We start from the raw sequence: 18629 nt of genomic DNA, 5'->3' as shown, positions 1-18629 counted from the left end.
TGTGTGTGTGTGTGTGTGTGTCTCTCTCTCTCTCTCTGAATAGGAGTGTGGTGGTCCCAGTGAAGAAGCCTCCACCAGGCAGTCTGGCTGTGAACACGGTTGGACACGCATCCTCCAGCAGCCTGGCAACAGGCTCCACCCCCAACATCTTTGCTGCAGCCTCCAACACCCCCAAGAGCATGATCAACACCACTGGTAGGCCTACACCCATGGGCCCTGGTCAAATGTAGGGAATAGGGTGCAATTTGGGACTAAACCTTATGCCCTAGCCCCTAGCCCTTAATGCCTAGCCACTTGTGTATACTTGAAAGGAGTGGGTAGGTATGAGTAATACTAGTGACAATTCCACCTAACCTACAGTAGCTGAGTAACGTGAAGCTATTACTACCATACCAATATTATTGCTTATACCTATCTGATCCTTTCTTGTCTATATGAGGTGCCTAGGGGCTGGTGAGTAAAGGGTAGGGGGTATGTGTAGGGGGTAGGGTATAGGTGTAGGGGGTAAGGGCTAGGTGTAGGGGTAAAGGGATAGCGGTTTATTTAAGATTCAGCCTGACATATAAGCCCTCTGAATGATGGTACATAGGGTCTCAGACTTACAAGGTTACTAATAATACTATACTAATGTGTTCGGCCGGTAATGTGGTTTATTTCCAGGGAGCTGTTGCTAGTTGGAGTTCGTTAGTATTTTTTTTTTGAGTAATTACTGCAGATCTTAATAACCCAGTGGGTCTGGAATGTGTCCTTTGAAGCCGGTCCAGGAATAGGAGCAGAATTTGCATCCCAAATGGCTCCCTATGTAGTGCACTACTTTTGACCAAGGCCCATAGGGATCTGGTCAAAAGTGGTGCGCTATATAAAGTTTAGGGTGCCATTTGGGAAGCGACCAATTTGTTTGTTGGCTGGATGACTGAGGTTTAATGGTGGAGTGTAGAAACTCATACTGAGCACCAGAGGGCACTCTACTGCTCTACATGACCATGCTTCCTATACAGTACTATGACACTGCTGTGTGGTGGTTATGCTGTATAAAGCATTATAAACTGGGTGGTTTGAGCTGTGAATTCTGATTAGCTGAAAGCCATGGTATATCAGACCATATACCACGGGTATGACAAAATATGTATTTTTACTGCTCTAATTATGTTGGTAACCAGTTTATAATAGCAATAAGGCTCCTCGGGGGGTTGTGATATATGGCCAATAGACCACGGCTAAGGGCTGTGTCCAGGCACTCCGCGTTGCGTCGTGCATAAGAACAGCCCTTAGCCGTGGTATATTGGCCATATACCACACCTCCTGTGGCCTTATTGCTTAAGTATAATACAATCAGTTCAGGTTGAAATGCATTCAATGACCTCTGAGAAATGGTATCTTGTTCTTTTATTATCAGTTTAATTTGTTGAGACCAGAATAGTGTAGTGTAGTAGTAGTTGTAGTGTAGTGTGCGTCCCAAATGGCACCCTATTCCATACCTAGTGCACTACTATATGGAATATAGGAGTAGGCCTTGACAAAAGTAGTGCACTAAATAGGGAATAGGGTTCCATTTGACTGTCCTCTCCCCTGAGGCCCTGCTCTGTGCTGTTGAGCCAATGGTCCCATGATGCAGCAGGCCTCTGAAAGAAGCCACTTAATACAGAGACCATTAGAGCTGCAACACCTATTAAATGTTCCTATCCCCTCAGCAGGAATGTGAGAAATGTGACAGAGTCAAAGTGTGCTTTCAGCTAAACCCAGTAGCTCTCCTCTCTCCCCCTCTCTCTTTCTCTCCCTCTTTTTCCATCTATAATCATTCTCTCCCTACCTACCTTCCTCCCTCCCTCCTTCTCTCTCACCCCCTCTTTCTCCCCCCTCCCACTCTCTCTCTCACCCCCTCTCCTCCTCCCTATCTCTCTCTCACCCCCTCTTTCTCCCCCCTCCCACTCCCACCTTCTCTCTCACCCCCTCTCCTCCTCCCTATCTCTCTCTCATCCCCTATTTCTCCCACTCTCTCTTTTTTTCTCTCTCCCTCCTTCTCTCCCTCCTTCCCTCAGACCCCATGATTTCATCAGTTCTGTTCTGTTCTGTAGATGTTCTTTGTCAACGTGACCCATGAACTCAAGGACATGCATGTGATACCTGGAACGATGATAGATGGAAAACATCTTAATCGTATCATATTAAACATGTAACCCAATATTGGACTGAGTTATGATAACTCATGAAATTATTAACAATAAATTCTACAGATGTAACTACAATGCACCACGTTTGAACAACCAATTATAGTGAATTGGACATTAGACATTCATATACTTACAATGTCATTCCTATAGGTCGGCCCTGTAACTGAAACAGACCTTGGGTAGATAATATACAGCATAGTTGTATACTGTACAGTTGTATACTTGGGTATATAATGGACTTGTATACTGTATATTTCTATACTTCGGTATATAATGGAGTTGTAAACTGTATATTTCTATACTTGGGTATATACTATAGTTGTATACTGTATAGTGTATGCTGTACTGTATAGTTGTATACTTGGGTATATAATGGAGTTGTATACTGTGTATTTCTATAGTTTGGTGTATAATTGAGTTGTGTACTGTACTGTATAGTTCTTTACTTGGGTATATAATATAGTTGTATACTGTATATTTCTATACTTAGGTATATAATAGAGTTGTATAGTGTATAGTTGAATACTTGGGTATATAATGGAGTTGTTTACTGTATATTTCTATACTTAGGTATATGATAGAGTTGTATACTGTATATTTCTATACTTAGGTATATAATAGAGTTGTATAGTGTATAGTTGTATACTATACACTATACTTCTCCCAGTGTGACGTTGGTTGGTTTGTTTGTTCCCTGCAGGAGCTACAGACTTGGCCTCCTCTTCCTCCACCTCTTCCTCATCCTTCGTCAACGGGGCCACCAGTAAGAACCTGCCTGCAGTCCAGCCGGTGGCACCCATGCCTGAAGACACAGTGGAGAACATGAGGTAGGGTCAGCATTATGCATTTCAGTGCTGCAGACATATTCACCATATATCACCTGGAGCCACAGAACAGTGCATGTCTTTCTCTATCAGCATGTAACCACTGCCTGTGGTGTTGTGTGAATGGTAATTCAGAGAAAATGGTGTGTGTGTGTGTAGCGGGTTAAGGTGTGTGTGGATGCTGTTGTGACCTTGACTCCTCGTCCCCACCTGTAATGGTTTGTGACAGACATCTCTAGTGCTGCAGAGAGCCTGAGTACCTCTCTCTCTGTCTCGCAGTCCCACAGCCTCAACACAAACACACACACACACTCTCTCGCTCTCTCTCCCTCCTGTCCCCCTCTAAAGGAATTGCAAATCAGTTGCCATGGCAGCAGTAACCGACATCACTTACCGTAACCGTGGAGTCAATGATGGAAGTGGCAAGTTGCAGAGCTGTGTGTGTGTGTGTGTGTCTCACCGGTTGTAGAGCTGTGTGTGTGATCATACCAAACTCTCAATTTAGTTCAGTCAGACTGACATGTAGCTTGTTATGGTAGACAATAGGCATATGGGCTCTGGTCAAAAGTAGTGCACTATAAAAGGAATAGGGTGCCATTTGGGAATCAGTCATAGTGACTGCTGCAATCTCTGTGTATTTCAGTGCGTTGCTCTGTGAGGTGGACCAGGATCTGAGAGTCTTTAGTTGGTCCCTGCCGGGGGGCCACACAGAGACAGAGACAGAGATGGCCCCCAGAGGTGCAGGCCAGTGTCATAGGCAAGCACTGTTTAACATCGCTCACACAGGTGTCACTGTCTCACTGATGCACTCATCACTTCACCTTCGTATTCTTCCCAGGAGGCCAAGGGGCAGAAGACACTTTGCTTCTAGTCCCTCCTAGGCCAAGCCTCTCTCTCTCTCTTTTTCTCTCTCTCTCTCTCTCTCTCTCTCTCTCTCTCTCCCCCTCTGTCTGTCTGTCTGTCTGTTTCTATACTAGTGGACAGGCTACAGGCTCAAGGCAGTATCTCTCTGCTTTTAGATGCTTCCTGTATAGATAGATAGATACTACTAGACACTAGGCTGTAGAGGTCTTCTCGGGTCCAAAAAGTTGGACCTGGACCCGAATGGACACGAGGACAATAAGACCCGGACCTGAACAGACCCAATAATTTCAAAAAAAGGGGGACCCGGACCCGAGAACAGTCAGACCCGAACCCAAATGGACCCGACGACAACTAGACCTAGACCCGACCCGATTGGTCCTGAGTGACAAAATATATATGTTTATCAGCCAAGTTGCTCTTCTGGTTAACGAATAGGGTTTTATATGTTGGCTAAGCCTTCTATAAATAAATAAATCCACCTTATTAGCATAAAATAAGTATGCTATAGGCTGTGCAGTCATGGTCGGATCCATTTGGGTCCACTCGGGTTTATCAGCAGTAGTTACATAGACCCGAGACACGATGACAATCAAACTATACCCGACCCAGACCCAAGGGAAAAGTTTACATTTTGGACCCACTCAGGTCTCGAGTATTCAGGTGGACTCGTGAAGACCTCTACTAGGCTGTGTGACACAGTCTGGGCTCGAAACGGCGACCAATTTGGTTGCATATGCGACAAAATATTTTGCTGTGCGACCTGGAGTTTTATTTTGGGAACACCAGTGCGACTAAAAGAAAATCCACCAAAAATGCAATACCTAACAATATTTAGCTGCAACACTCATCTCTACACTGCTTGCTTCCAGTTCCCGGGCCACACACACAGTTCCTCCATGCTATTTATTCTCTCAGCATGCTGTCAATTCATGCACTCAACATATTCTTCCAAAACATGAAGGATGCTGCTTTCCACTTTGCTTCTTAATATGAATCCACGTTTTCTCTATTATACTATTACTTTGTCTATCTTGCTCTGCAAAACGTGAGTTAGTTAGTCTAAGGAAGCTGGCATGTGCCTTGAAATAATGCTAATCGTTAATGCTAATCGCTAACTAGCTAGCTAAATGCACTAGCTAGGGCAAAGCAAACGTTACCTCTAATACAGGTTGCTAGCAGTGGTGGTGTAGATTAGCATGTCGTTTGTCTAAATGCAACATCTATTCAAATGTGATTAGGGTCCCCTGGGAAACACTGACCAACATTTTGGTTCCTACCCTGTCATAACTCCTACGTGGCTTTTTCATTTGTTGTCATGCCAAACAACACCAATCATAGAATTAGAATAATCATTGTATTTCTATGATTCCAACAGTTCACCCAAGTGTTTTGATCTATTCTCTAAATTACCAGTGCTACCAATTAAATTGTTTAATTTAGAGCCCTGGATGCAGTGTTCTGCTGTGTGTGAAAGGATGTTCTAACTCTCATGTACTAACCCAGATGGAGGGCTTTACTCTGCTCTGCTCTGCTCACCACACAACCCTACCCAACCTTATACTCATCTGTTTACTGTTGTTGTCTTTCTGCTCTCTGTCTCTTCCACTCTGACATCCTCTCTCTCTCTCTCTCTCTCTCTCTCTCTCTCTCTCTCTCTCTCTCTCTCTCTCTCTCTCTCTCTCTCTCACCCCCCCCTCTTTCTTTCCCTGTTCTCTGTCTTCTCTCTTCACCCCCCACCCCCCTCTCTCTCTCCCTCTCCCTGCTCTGTTCTCACACAGTATCACTGCTAAGTTGGAGCGTGCGCTGGAGAAGGTGGCTCCCCTGCTCAGGGAGATCTTTGTGGACTTTGCGCCGTTCCTCTCTAGGACCCTCTTGGGAAGCCATGGCCAGGAGCTGCTCATAGAAGGTATAGGTGCTGTATAGTGTCTCTCTCTTTACTCCTCCAACTGTGTGTCCCTCCGTCCGTCCGTCGCTCAGTCTGTCTGTCCTCTCCTGTCCCTCTGGCTGTCCACTGGCTGCTGTGTCACTGCTGGATGCCTAGTAATGTAGCCCAGAGAGGGCTACCACGCACGCACACACATGCCCACACACATGTACTCACACAGGCACACACACACAGACACAGGAGAAACAATTAATGGAGAGTTGACAGGTGTGAATGTTGTCTGATCCCTTCACTCTGCCTGTCTGTCCGTCTGTCAGAACACTGGCCATGCTGACAGATACACACACACACACACACCTGACCGCTGAGCACAGACCATGTACAGACCAGGCAAACACAACACACTTCACCAACACAATAGAGCCAGTATTAATAAAGCATCTCATACAAGTGCTGGGATCAAGTCTAGGATAAGTTTTACCTTATAGTTAATTATGAATAATATTACATGCACAGTAGAGACCTGATCCTAGATCAGCACCCTACTTTGAGATGCTTTGCCCAGACCTTTACCAAGGAAAGGAGGCTGTTTTTCCTCCCAGGCTGAATCAGGGCCCTGGTGGAAAGTCTCTCCATTTAGTAGTAATTACCAGCCATACATCACTCAAATTACCCGGGGTCGTGCCCCGAGTTCCCCCTCACCCACCCCCCTCTCCTCTCCTCCTTCCCCCTCTCTAGACATGTTGTCAGTGGCCCCTGGCCCATGATACACTTGGAGTTGAGAGGGAGGCCCCTGGGCGAACAGAGCTGTCGTTGTGATGGCCTCCCCTCTCTCTGTCTCTCCTCTCCTTCCCCCTTCCTACCTCCTCTCTCTCTGCCTCGCCTCTCCTTCCCCCTTCCTACCTCTCCTCTCTCTGCCTCTCCTCTCCTTCCCCCTTCCTACCTCCCCTCTCTCTGCCTCTCCTCTCCTTCCCCCTTCCTACCTCCCCTCTCTCTGCCTCTCCTCTCCTTCCCCCTTCCTACCTCCCCTCTCTCTGCCTCTCCTTCCCCCTTCCTACCTCTCCTCTCTCTGCCTCTCCTCTCCTTCCCCCTTCCTATCTCCCCTCTCTCTGCCTCTCCTCTCCTTCCCCCTTCCTACCTCTCCTCTCTCTGCCTCTGCCTCTCCTCTCCTTCCCCCTTCCTACCTCTCCTCTCTCTGCCTCTGCCTCTCCTCTCCTTCCCCCTTCCTACCCCTACCAGCACACTGCTCCACAATGCCACATTCACCTCAATGATTTAACCCTGCCCTGCTCACAGGAAAGTCCTGGTCAGAGGGGCAGAGCCTGTTAAAATAGAACACATTTAGTTTGCGTACCAGCATACGGCCAGAGTCCATGGTCATTAGGCCAGCATACCAGAGTACAGCTGGGGTCGCTAGGGGCCAGGGTCACCCTACCACCTGACCCCCTGTGTCAGAGAGAGCTGAGTGATGGGAGAACTGGTCATTGCAGTCACAAGAGGTCAGCCGTGGTGGACTGTAGCTGTGTGTGTGTGTGTGTGTGTGTGTGTGTGTGTGTGTGTGTGTGTGTGTGTGTGTGTGTGTGTGTGTGTGTGTGTGTGTGTGTGTGTGTGTGTGTGTGTGTGTGTGTGTGTGTGCGCCTGTGTGTAATAGGTCATCTGTAGCTGTCTGTGAACTAGAGAGGGTCACATCCCCTGTTTACAACCGTCTTAGAGTCTGACTGTTTCAGTGCTGTGCAAGAACAGGAGGAAGATTCACACTCTTCACATTATACAACAGTCCACTTTGTCTCCATCCCAAATAGCACCCTATTTCCTATGTAGTGCACTCCATAGGGCTCTTGTCAACATTAATGCAATATAGAGGGAATAGGGTGCCATTTGTTACCCACACTTTGTCACTTTGTCTCTATCTCAGTGGTTTGTAGGCATCTATATTGTTTTATTATTGTACATGTAAGGTAATTTCCCATTTCCAATCCTGGCAAGCTCTTTCTTTGCATGAACGGTAAAACGGAAGAGGTGTTTGACATGCATGAGATGGTCTCTGTCTGTGTGTTTATCAACATGTTGTCATCTCATCCCTGGTTGTTGACTCATGCTGTCAATCACACTGACTGACATCTTTATGTAACCATGCCAACGGGCCCTGGCCCAACCAGCCCATAATGAGTCCTCCAGATTGTCTTCTTCTCTGTTAATGAGTACAATGTTAGCCCATCCCACCTGTCATTGAAGAGGTTTCATAGTGACATATATGAAGGCACTAGGAACTGTTGAGCCCAGTCAAACTGTCCTGTGTGTTGTATGCCAACTCTGCTTCTAACTCTCTGTCCCATCCTGTCCTGCCCTGTCCTGTCTGCCCCGCCAGGTCTGGTGTGTATGAAGTCCAGCACCTCCGTAGTAGAACTAGTCATGCTGCTCTGCTCTCAGGTGAGATTCTCTCTTTCTCCTCACATCTCCCTCCTTTTCTCTCCCTCTCTGCTTCTTCCTTCCTCCTCACACATCCCTCTCTTCCCTCCACTGGCTCCCTTCTCTCATCTCTACCTCTTCCTCCCTCTCTCCCTCTTACCTCCAAACCTCTCCTCTCCTCCCTGTGATGGACTCTAAAGATGAGGCTGCTTCCAGCTCCAGTTCTCTGGGTTGTTCCACGAAATGAGTCCCTTTTGCGTCCCTTTGATATTTGAAGTAGAGATTGTGCACCAATATTCAATTTTGGAATGAAGTGCCCTTTAATGTAGACCACAAAATTCCCTCTGTGCACTCAAAAGATTTTAACCCACTGAACCCCAACATTTCTCAACATTTTCACCATCATTCTAAAGCCCTAGTTATTTTGTTGCTTTGATCAAGTAATTTCTGAAGATTATTATTTATTTCATTTGATTAGTGATAAATTAAGTGAAAAAAATTAAAATTAAATCATTTTATGGTCAAGCCAGTGACATGAAATGAACGATTGTTTGACTAATGGTAAAACTTTGTCTTTTGAATTTTTTTTCTCCAAAATAAATATTGAATGTCTAATAGTCATAGTGTAATCATTAATCATAGTGTAAAAGCAGTAAAACGGGTTCTACTCTCTTGGCCATTTTGTGCAGTTTTATGGTGGAGAACTGAGTGGGTCGAGCATAACACGTCAACCCTGCTAACCATAGATAAACCGGCTAGAAATGTTTTAACAATTAAAATAAAATTGTGAAGCTTGCATTAACTTTCCTCTCCGTGTTACACACAACAATTCCCTCTGTCACAAGGGGATTTCTGGCTGATTTAAGATGAAACCGTCAACCCTGTTAAGGTCAACCCTGTTAAGGTCAACCTTGTTACGGTCAACCCTCTTAGTTTATTTGGCACTCAATAGGCATGTTTTTTATTCAATTGAACATGTGCTCTTCATGACAATGTTAAAATTAGGTGAAATAAAATAAAATAACAATTCAGTAAATTACAGTACCCAAAGGGACTCATTTCGTAAACGACCCCTCTGTGATCAGACCATTATAAGTTCTCACCACCACCCTGTCCCCTTACCTCCTCCCTGTCCTCATATCTCCTCCCTGTCCCCTTACCTCCTCCCTGTCCCCTTACCTCCTCCCTGTCCCCTTACCTCCTCCCTGTCCCCTTAACTCCTCACTGTCCCCATATCTCCTCCCTGTCCCCTTACCTCCTCCCTGTCCCCTTACCTCCTCCATCTCCTCATATCTCCTCCCTGTCCCCTTACCTCCTCCCTGTCCCCTTACCTCCTCCATCTCCTCATATCTCCTCCCTGTCCCCTTAACTCCTCCCTGTCCCCTTACCTCCTCCCTGTCCCCTTACCTCCTCCCTGTCCCCTTACCTCCTCCCTGTCCCCTTACCTCCTCCCTGTCCCCTTAACTCCTCCCTGTCCCCATATCTCCTCCCTGTCCCCTTACCTCCTCCCTGTCCCCTTACCTCCTCCATCTCCTCATATCTCCTCCCTGTCCCCTTACCTCCTCCCTGTCCCCTTACCTCCTCCCTGTCCCCTTATCTCCTCCCTGTCCCCTTACCTCCTCCCTGTCCCCTTATCTCCTCCCTGTCCCCTTACCTCCTCCCTGTCCCCTTACCTCCTCCATCTCCTCATATCTCCTCCCTGTCCCCTTACCTCCTCCCTGTCCCCTTACCTCCTCCCTGTCCCCTTAACTCCTCCCTGTCCCCTTACCTCCTCCCTGTCCCCTTAGCTCCTCCCTGTCCCCATATCTCCTCCCTGTCCCCTTACCTCCTCCCTGTCCCCTTACCTCCTCCATCTCCTCATATCTCCTCCCTGTCCCCTTAACTCCTCCCTGTCCCCTTAACTCCTCCCTGTCCCCTTAACTCCTTCCTGTCCTCATATCTCCTCCCTGTCCCCTTATCTCCTCCCTGTCCCCTTAACTCCTCCCTGTCCCCTTAACTCCTCCCTGTCCCCTTAACTCCTCCCTGTCCCCTTAACTCCTCCCTGTCCCCTTACCTCCTCCCTGTCCCCTTACCTCCTCCCTGTCCCCTTACCTCCTCCCTGTCCCCTTACCTCCTCCCTGTCCCCTTAACTCCTCCCTGTCCCCTTAACTCCTCCCTGTCCCCATATCTCCTCCCTGTCCCCTTACCTCCTCCCTGTCCCCTTACCTCCTCCATCTCCTCATATCTCCTCCCTGTCCCCTTAACTCCTCCCTGTCCCCTTACCTCCTCCCTGTCCCCTTACCTCCTCCATCTCCTCATATCTCCTCCCTGTCCCCTTACCTCCTTCCTGTCCCCTTACCTCCTCCCTGTCCCCTTACCTCCTCCCTGTCCCCTTACCTCCTCCCTGTCCCCTTACCTCCTCCCTGTCCCCATATCTCCTCCCTGTCCCCTTACCTCCTCCCTGTCCCCTTACCTCCTCCATCTCCTCATATCTCCTCCCTGTCCCCTTACCTCCTCCCTGTCCCCTTACCTCCTCCATCTCCTCATATCTCCTCCCTGTCCCCTTACCTCCTCCCTGTCCCCTTATCTCCTCCCTGTCCCCTTACCTCCTCCCTGTCCCCTTACCTCCTCCATCTCCTCATATCTCCTCCCTGTCCCCTTACCTCCTCCCTGTCCCCTTACCTCCTCCCTGTCCCCTTAACTCCTCCCTGTCCCCTTACCTCCTCCCTGTCCCCTTAACTCCTCCCTGTCCCCTTATCTCCTCCCTGTCCCCTTACCTCCTCCCTGTCCCCTTACCTCCTCCATCTCCTCATATCTCCTCCCTGTCCCCTTAACTCCTCCCTGTCCCCTTAACTCCTCCCTGTCCCCTTAACTCCTTCCTGTCCTCATATCTCCTCCCTGTCCCCTTATCTCCTCCCTGTCCCCTTAACTCCTCCCTGTCCCCTTAACTCCTCCCTGTCCCCTTAACTCCTCCCTGTCCCCTTAACTCCTTCCTGTCCTCATATCTCCTCCCTGTCCCCTTATCTCCTCCCTGTCCTCATAGTGGATCAGCTCCACCTCATGTAAAGCTGTGTGGGACTGATCACCTCCTCTAGTTAAGCCCAATGATGTACGGTGTCTTCAGAAAGTATTCATACCCCTTGACTTATTCCACATTTTGTTGTGTTCTAACCTGAATTCAAAATTGATTAAAAAAATTGATTATTTTTCTCACCCATCTACTCACAATACCCCATAATGACAAAGTGAAAACATGTTTTTAGAACATTTTGCTAATTTATTGAAAATGAAATACAAAAATATCTAATTTACATAAGTATTCACACCACTGAATCAATACTTTGTAGAAGCACCTTTGGCAGCGATTACAGCTCTGTCTTTTAGGGTAAGTCTAAGACCTTTGCACACCTGGATTGTACAATAGTTGCCCATTATTCTTAAAAAAATTATTCAAGCTCTATCAACTTGATTTTTGATCATTGCATTTTCAAGTCTTGCCATAGATTATCAAGTCGATATAAGTCAAAACTGTAAATAGGCCACTCAGGAACATTCAATGTCATCTTGGTAAGCAACCGGTGTAGATTTGGCCTTGTGTTTTAGGTTATTGTCCTGCTGAAAGGTGAATTCGTCTCCCAGTGTCTGTTGGAAAGCAAACTGAACCAGGTTTTCCTCTAGGATTTTGCCTGTGCTTTTAGCTGTATTCCGTTTCTTGTTATCCTAAAAAAAACTCCCTAGTCCTTGCCGATGACAAGCATACCCATAGCATGATGTAGCCACCACCATGCTTGAAAATATGAAGAGTGGTACTCAGTAATGTGTTGTGTTGGATTTGCCCCAAACGTAACGTTTTGTATTCAGAACAAAAAGTTAATTTCTTTGCAAAAACTTTTTGCAGTATTACTTAAGGATGCATGTTTTGGAATATTTTTTAGTCTGTACAGGCTTCCTTCTTTTCACTCTATACAGTGGCTTGCGAAAGTATTCACCCCCCTTGGCATTTTTCCTATTTTGTTGCCTTACAACCTGGAATTAAAATTGATTTTTTGGGAGTTTGTATTACATTTACATTTTACATTTTAGTCATTTAGCAGACGCTCTTATCCAGAGCGACTTACAGTTAGTGAGTGCATACATTATTATTATTATATATTTTTTCATACTGGCCCCCCGTGGGAATCGAACCCACAACCCTGGCGTTGCAAACGCCATGCTCTACCAACTGAGCTACATCCCTGCCGGCCATTCCCTCCCCTACCCTGGACGACGCTGGGCCAATTGTGCGCCGCCCCATGGGTCTCCCGGTCACGGCCAGCTACGACAGAGCCTGGATTCGAACCAGGATCTCTAGTGGCACAGCTAGCACTGCGATGCAGTGCCTTAGACCACTGCGCCACTCGGGAGATTTGTATCATTTGATTTACACAACATGCCTACCACTTTGAAGATGCAAAATACATTTTTTTGTGAAACGAACAAGAAATAAGACAAAAAAACAGAAAACTTGAGCGTGCATAACTTACTTTGTAGAGCCACCTTTTGCAACAGCAATTACAGCTGCAAGTCTCTTGGGGTATGTCGCTATAAGCTTGGCACATCTAGCCACTGGGATTTTTGCCCATTCTTCAAGGCAAAACTGCTCCAGCTCCTTCAAGTTGGATGGGTTCTGCTGGTGTACAGCAATCTTTAAGTCATACCATATTATTATTATTATTATTATTATTATTATTATTATTATACCACAGATTCTCAATTGGATTGAGGTCTGGGCTTTGACTAGGCCATTCTAAGACATTTAAATGTTTCCCCTTAAACCACTTGAGTGTTGCTTTAGCAGTATGCTTAGGGAAACTGCTGGAAGAGAACCGCCGTCCCAGTCTCAAATCTCTGGAAGACTGAAACAGGTTTCCCTCAAGAATTTCCCTGTATTTAGCGCCATCCATCATTCTTTCAGTTCTGACCAGTTTCCCTGCCGAGAAAAACATCCCTACAGCGTGATGCTGCCACCACCATGCTTCACTTTGGGGATGGTGTTCTCGGGTGATGAGAGGTGTTGGGTTTGCGCCAGACATAGCATTTTCCTTCATTGCCAAAAAGCTCAATTTTAGTCTCATCTGACCAGAGTACCTTCTTCCAAATGTTTGCGGAGTCTCCCAAATGCCTTTTGCGTTTTCTTTATTTTTTCTTTAAGCAATTACTTTTTTTCTGGCCACTTTTCCGCAAAGCCCAGCTCTGTGGAGTATATGGCTTAAAGTTGTCCTATGGACAGATACTCCAATCTCCGTTGTGGAGCTTTGCAGCTCCTTCAGGGTTATCTTTGGTCTCTTTGTTGCCTCTCTGATTAATACCCTCCTTGCCTGTTCCGTGAGTTTTGGTGGGCGGCCCTCTCTTGGCAGGTTTGTTGTGGTGCCATATTCTTTAAATTTTTTAATAATGGATTTAATGGTGCTCCGTGGGATGTTCAAAGTTTCTGATATTTTTTTATAACCCAACCCTGATCTGTACTTCTCCACAACTTTGTCCCTGACCTGTTTGGAGAGCTCTTTGGTCTTCATGGTGCCGCTTGCTTGGTGGTGCCCCTTGCTTAGTGGTGTTGCAGACTCTGGGGCCTTTCAGAACAGGTGTATATATACTGAGATCATGTGACAGTTCATGTGACACTTAGATTGCACACAGGTGGACTTTATTTAACAAATTATGTGACTTCTGAAGGTAATTGGTTGCACCAGATCTTATTTAGGGGCTTCATAGCAAAGGGGGTGAATAGATATGCATGCGCCACTTTTCCGTTATTGATTTTTTAGAATGTTTTGAAATAAGTTATTTTTTTCATTTCACTTCACCAATTTGGACTATTTGTGTATGTCCATTACATGAAATCCCAAAAAAATCCATTTAAATTACAGGTTGTTGTCACACCCTGGCTCTGGGACTCATTATGTTGAGCCAGGGTGTGTTCATTTCTATGTGTGTATTTCTGTGTTGGTGTTCATTCTAGTTTGTTGTATTCTATGTTTGCCTGAGTGACTCCCAATCAGAGGCAACGAGTGTCAGCTGTTGGCTGGTTGTCTCTGATTGGGAGCCATATTTAACTGTATGTTTTCCCTTTGTGGTTGTGGGTTTTTGTTCCGTGTTCGGTCATTGATACCGTGGACGTCCACGAGTCTTTCTTGTTTTGTTTCGTGCTTTAACTAATTAAAGTCATGTTTGTTCATCACGCTGCGCCTTGGTCTACTCCTTACCTCGATCGTGACAGAAAAACCCACCATGCAACGACCAAGCAGCGTGTCCAGGGGCAGCCCTTGGGGTGGACATGGGAGGAAGCGCCGGGAAAGGCCCTGGCGAAAGAGGAGCAGCGTGTCCAGGAGCAGGCAGCCTGGACATGGGAGGAGATATTGGACGGTAAAGGGCCCTGGACTTGGGGGAAATCCTGGCCGGGATGGATCGCCGCCATGGAGTGAGACAGTGGAGAGGCGACGGAGAGAGGAGCAACGGGCGTGATCAGGGTCGTCGTCGGACGGTCGTGAGGCAACCCCAGAATATTTTTAGGGGGGCACACGGCATGGACGACGGGGCTGACGGAGGAGAAAAGGGGGGCGGATCCAGAAGGCCACCAGGCCAGGGGTTCACCGCCCTGTACGTCCGTGCGGATGCCTCACACAGAGTGTGTGAGGGTAGGCATTCAGCCAGGACGGGTGGTGGCCGCTCTTCACTCCAGGCCTCCTATCCGTCTCCACAGCCCGGTTCGGCCTGTCCCTGCTCCATGCACCAAGCCTACGGTGTGCGTCGCCAGCCCGGCCTGTCTCTGCTCCACGCACCAAGCCTACGGTGTGCGTCGCCAGCCCAGTCCGGCCTGTCCCTGCTCCACGCACCAAGCCTACGGTGTGCGTCGCCAGCCCAGTCCGGCCTGTCCCTGCTCCACGCACCAAGCCTACGGTGTGCGTCGACAGCCCAGCCCGGCCTGTTCCTGCTCCACGCACCAAGCCTACGGTGTGCGTCGCCAGCCCGGTCCGGCCTGTTCCTGCCACCCGCACCAAGTCTACGGTGCGCGTCGCCAGCCCGACCCGGCCTGTTCCTGCCACTCGCACCAAACCTACGGTGCGCGTCGCCAGCCCGGTCCGGCCTGTTCCTGCCACCCGCACCAAGTCTATGGTGCGCGTCGCCAGCCCGACCCGGCCTGTTCCTGCCACCCGCACCAAGTCTACGGTGCGCGTCGCCAGCCCGACCCGGCCTGTTCTTGCCACTCGCACCAAACCTATGGTGCGTGTCGCCAGCCCGGTCCGGCCTGTTCCTGCCACCCGCACCAAGTCTACGGTGCGCGTCGCCAGCCCGACCCGGCCTGTTCTGCCACTCGCACCAAACCTACGGTGCGCGTCGCCAGCCCGGTCCGGCCTGTTCCTGCCACTCGCACTAAGCCAGGGGTGCGAGAAGTCAGCCTGGTAAGGCCCGTTCCTTCTCCACGCACCAAGCCAGGGGTGCGAGTCGTCAGCCTGGTAAGGCCCGTTTCCTCCTCCACGCACCAAGCCAGGGGTGCGCGTCGTCAGCCTGGTAAGGCCCGTTCCTCCTCCACGCACCAAGCCAGGGGTGCGAGTCGACAGCCTGGTAAGGATCGCTCCTGTTAAGTCCAGTCCTGCTCCAGCTGGCGGGGCCAGACTGGACCAGGGGCACTATGGGGGGTGTATTGGAGGGTGGTGGTCAAGGCCGGAGCCAGAACCGCCGCCGAGGAGGTATGCCCGCCCAGCCCTCCCCTGGTTTGTTTAGTTGAGGCGCGGTCGCAGTCCGCGCCTTTAGGGGGGGGTACTGTCACACCCTGGCTCTGGGACTCATTATGTTGAGCCAGGGTGTGTTCATTTCTATGTGTGTATTTCTGTGTTGGTGTTCATTCTAGTTTGTTGTATTCTATGTTTGCCTGAGTGACTCCCAATCAGAGGCAACGAGTGTCAGCTGTTGGCTGGTTGTCTCTGATTGGGAGCCATATTTAACTGTATGTTTTCCCTTTGTGGTTGTGGGTTTTTGTTCCGTGTTCGGTCATTGATACCGTGGACGTCACGAGTCGTTTCTTGTTTTGTTTCGTGCTTTAACTAATTAAAGTCATGTTTGTTCATCACGCTGCGCCTTGGTCTACTCCTTACCTCGATCGTGACAGTTGTAATGCAACAAAATAGGAAGAACGCCAAGAGGGATGAATACTTTTGCAAGGCACTGTAATTTAGGTTAGTATTGTGGAGTAACTACAATGATGTTGATCTATCCTCAGTTTTCTCATATCACAACCATTAAACTCTGTAACTGTTTTCAAATCACCATTGGCCTCATGGTGAGTAATGGTGCCAGTGTGGATGGCTGCCATTTTATGGACTCTTAACCAGTCGTGCTATTTTTTTTTTTTCTCTCGATGTTTGTAACTTATTTAGTACATAATGTTGCTGCTACCGTCTCTTATGACCGAAAAGAGCTTCTGGACATCAGAACAGCGATTACTCAGAACAGTGAATAATTTTTATTTAATGAGTCGAACGAGAGGGATTTGCTCCAGACACCCAACAGGGCCCTCATCCCCTCCTGTACTCCCTGTTCACCCATGACTGCATGGCCAGGCACCACTCCAACACCATCATTAAGTTTGCCAATGACACAACAGTTGTAGGCCTGATCACCGTCAACGACGATACAGCCTATAGGGAGGAGGTCAGAGACTTGGCCGTGTGGTGCCAGGACAACAACCTCTCCCTCAACGTGATCAAGACAAAGGAGATGATTGTGGACTACAGGAAAAAGAAGAGGAACGATCACACCCCCATTCTCATCGACGGGGCTGTAGTGGAGCAGGTTGAGAGCTTCAAGTTCCTTGGTGTCTACATCACCAACAAACTAACATGGTCCAAGCACACCAAGACAGTCGTGAAGAGGGCACGACAAAACCTATTCCCCCTAAGGAGACTGAAAAGATTTGGCATGGGTCCTCAGATTCTCAAAAGGTTCTACAGCTGCACCATGGAGAGCATCCTGACTGGTTGCATCACCGCCTGGTATGGCAACTGCTCGGCCTCCAACCGATAGGCACTACAGAGGGTAGTGCGTTCGGCCCAGTACATCACTGGGGCCAAGCTTCCTGCCATCCAGGACCTCTATACCAGGCGGTGTCAGAGGAAGGCCCTAAAAATTGTCAAAGACTCCAGCCACCCTAGTCATAGACTGTTCTCTCTGCTACCGCATGGCAAGCGGTACCAGAGCGCCAAGTCTAGGTCCAAGAGGCTTCTAAACAGCTTCTTCCCCCAAGCCAAAAGACTCCTGAACATCTAATCAAATGGCTACCCAGACTATTTGCATTCACTACTCGACTGAGGGACCTTACATGTGTGGGGTACAGAGATTATGTTAACCACTATTATTGAACAAGGAATAAGTCCATGCATCTTAATATGTGATTTGTTCAGCACATTTTTACTCCTGAACTTATTTAGGCTTGCCATACAAAGGGGTTGAATACTTATTGACTCAAGACATTTCAACGTTTTACATTTTGTATTCATTTCTACAATTTTCTACAAACAAAATTCAACTTTGACATTATGGGATTTTGTGTGTAGATCAGTGACACAAAATCTAAATGTAATGAATTTTAACTTCAGGCTGTAACACAACAAAATGTGGAAAAAGTAAAGGGGTGTGAATACTTCTGAAGGCAAAGTATTGGCCATTGAGAGGCTTTGAAGCCACCGGTCGGCCATATTGGCACTGCCCAGAAGGATTTGTCCTACATAGGAATGAATGGAATTATACAGTATTTAAAAGAAATGTTTCAAGGACAAAATTACATGTATTTTATTATTTTTTCTTGTAGTGAGGACAGTAACAGTAGGAATCAAAAAAATATATACTTTAAGGAATTTTAAAAAATATATTTTTCATTTTTATGTTTAGCTCACATAATATAATTAAAAAAAGTATGCATTAAGGTGTCTGAAATAGAATAAATGTGGCAAAAACGAATGAAGACATTAATAAATGCATTTCTATAGCTTCCAACATGTTTTTACAATGGTGGGGGAGTGCCAAGACATCGCCCTCTATCAGTCATCTAGTGTATATATAAATCATTGGTTCAGCCTCTTACTTCTCAAAGGGTCACAGTCCCAATGTAGCAGTTAGAACAGAACAGGAGATAGTTAACATACCTTCTGTCTGCAGAGCCAGTCAGTCAGTCCATAAGGAAGTCATTAGGTGGTGCCTCTCTCACTGAGTATCCAGTCTGCAGTAGGTGACACGGTGTCCGGAGCACCCTGCAGCGTCGCAGCCGGCCAATCCTGCAGTATGGAGCCTTTCAGATCCCATACATACCCATGCATCTGTTATTAGAAGGCTGAGATTAAGGAGCATTCCTCTCTCCCTACTCACACAACCGCCCAAGCATTGCAGTAGTGAATCATGCTGTTACTGCTGTTCTTTTGAAGTTTCTGAGGGAATGCTCCCTGCATCTTATTCTCTCTTCTGTCT

The 18629-nt window shown here is 47.6% G+C and overlaps 1 protein-coding gene across 4 annotated transcripts in view; it reads left to right on the top strand.

Moving 5' to 3' along the window:
- Positions 1-18629, top strand: part of LOC121565588 (neurobeachin-like) — a 300567-nt gene that overhangs the window by 123098 nt on the left and 158840 nt on the right. For all 4 annotated transcript variants that reach the window (XM_045213661.1, XM_045213660.1, XM_045213658.1 and 1 more), the window contains 4 exons: positions 44-195; positions 2872-2998; positions 5638-5765; positions 8113-8174. In XM_045213661.1, coding sequence (XP_045069596.1) covers positions 44-195; positions 2872-2998; positions 5638-5765; positions 8113-8174 — 469 coding nt within the window. The remainder of the gene's footprint in view (positions 1-43; positions 196-2871; positions 2999-5637; positions 5766-8112; positions 8175-18629) is intronic.

Source organism: Coregonus clupeaformis, chromosome 5 (genome assembly GCF_020615455.1).
Source record: "Coregonus clupeaformis isolate EN_2021a chromosome 5, ASM2061545v1, whole genome shotgun sequence".
NCBI lineage: Eukaryota > Metazoa > Chordata > Actinopteri > Salmoniformes > Salmonidae > Coregonus > Coregonus clupeaformis.
The sequence above is the reverse complement of the archived record's forward strand: the minus strand, read 5'-3'. Positions and strand labels throughout refer to the sequence as shown.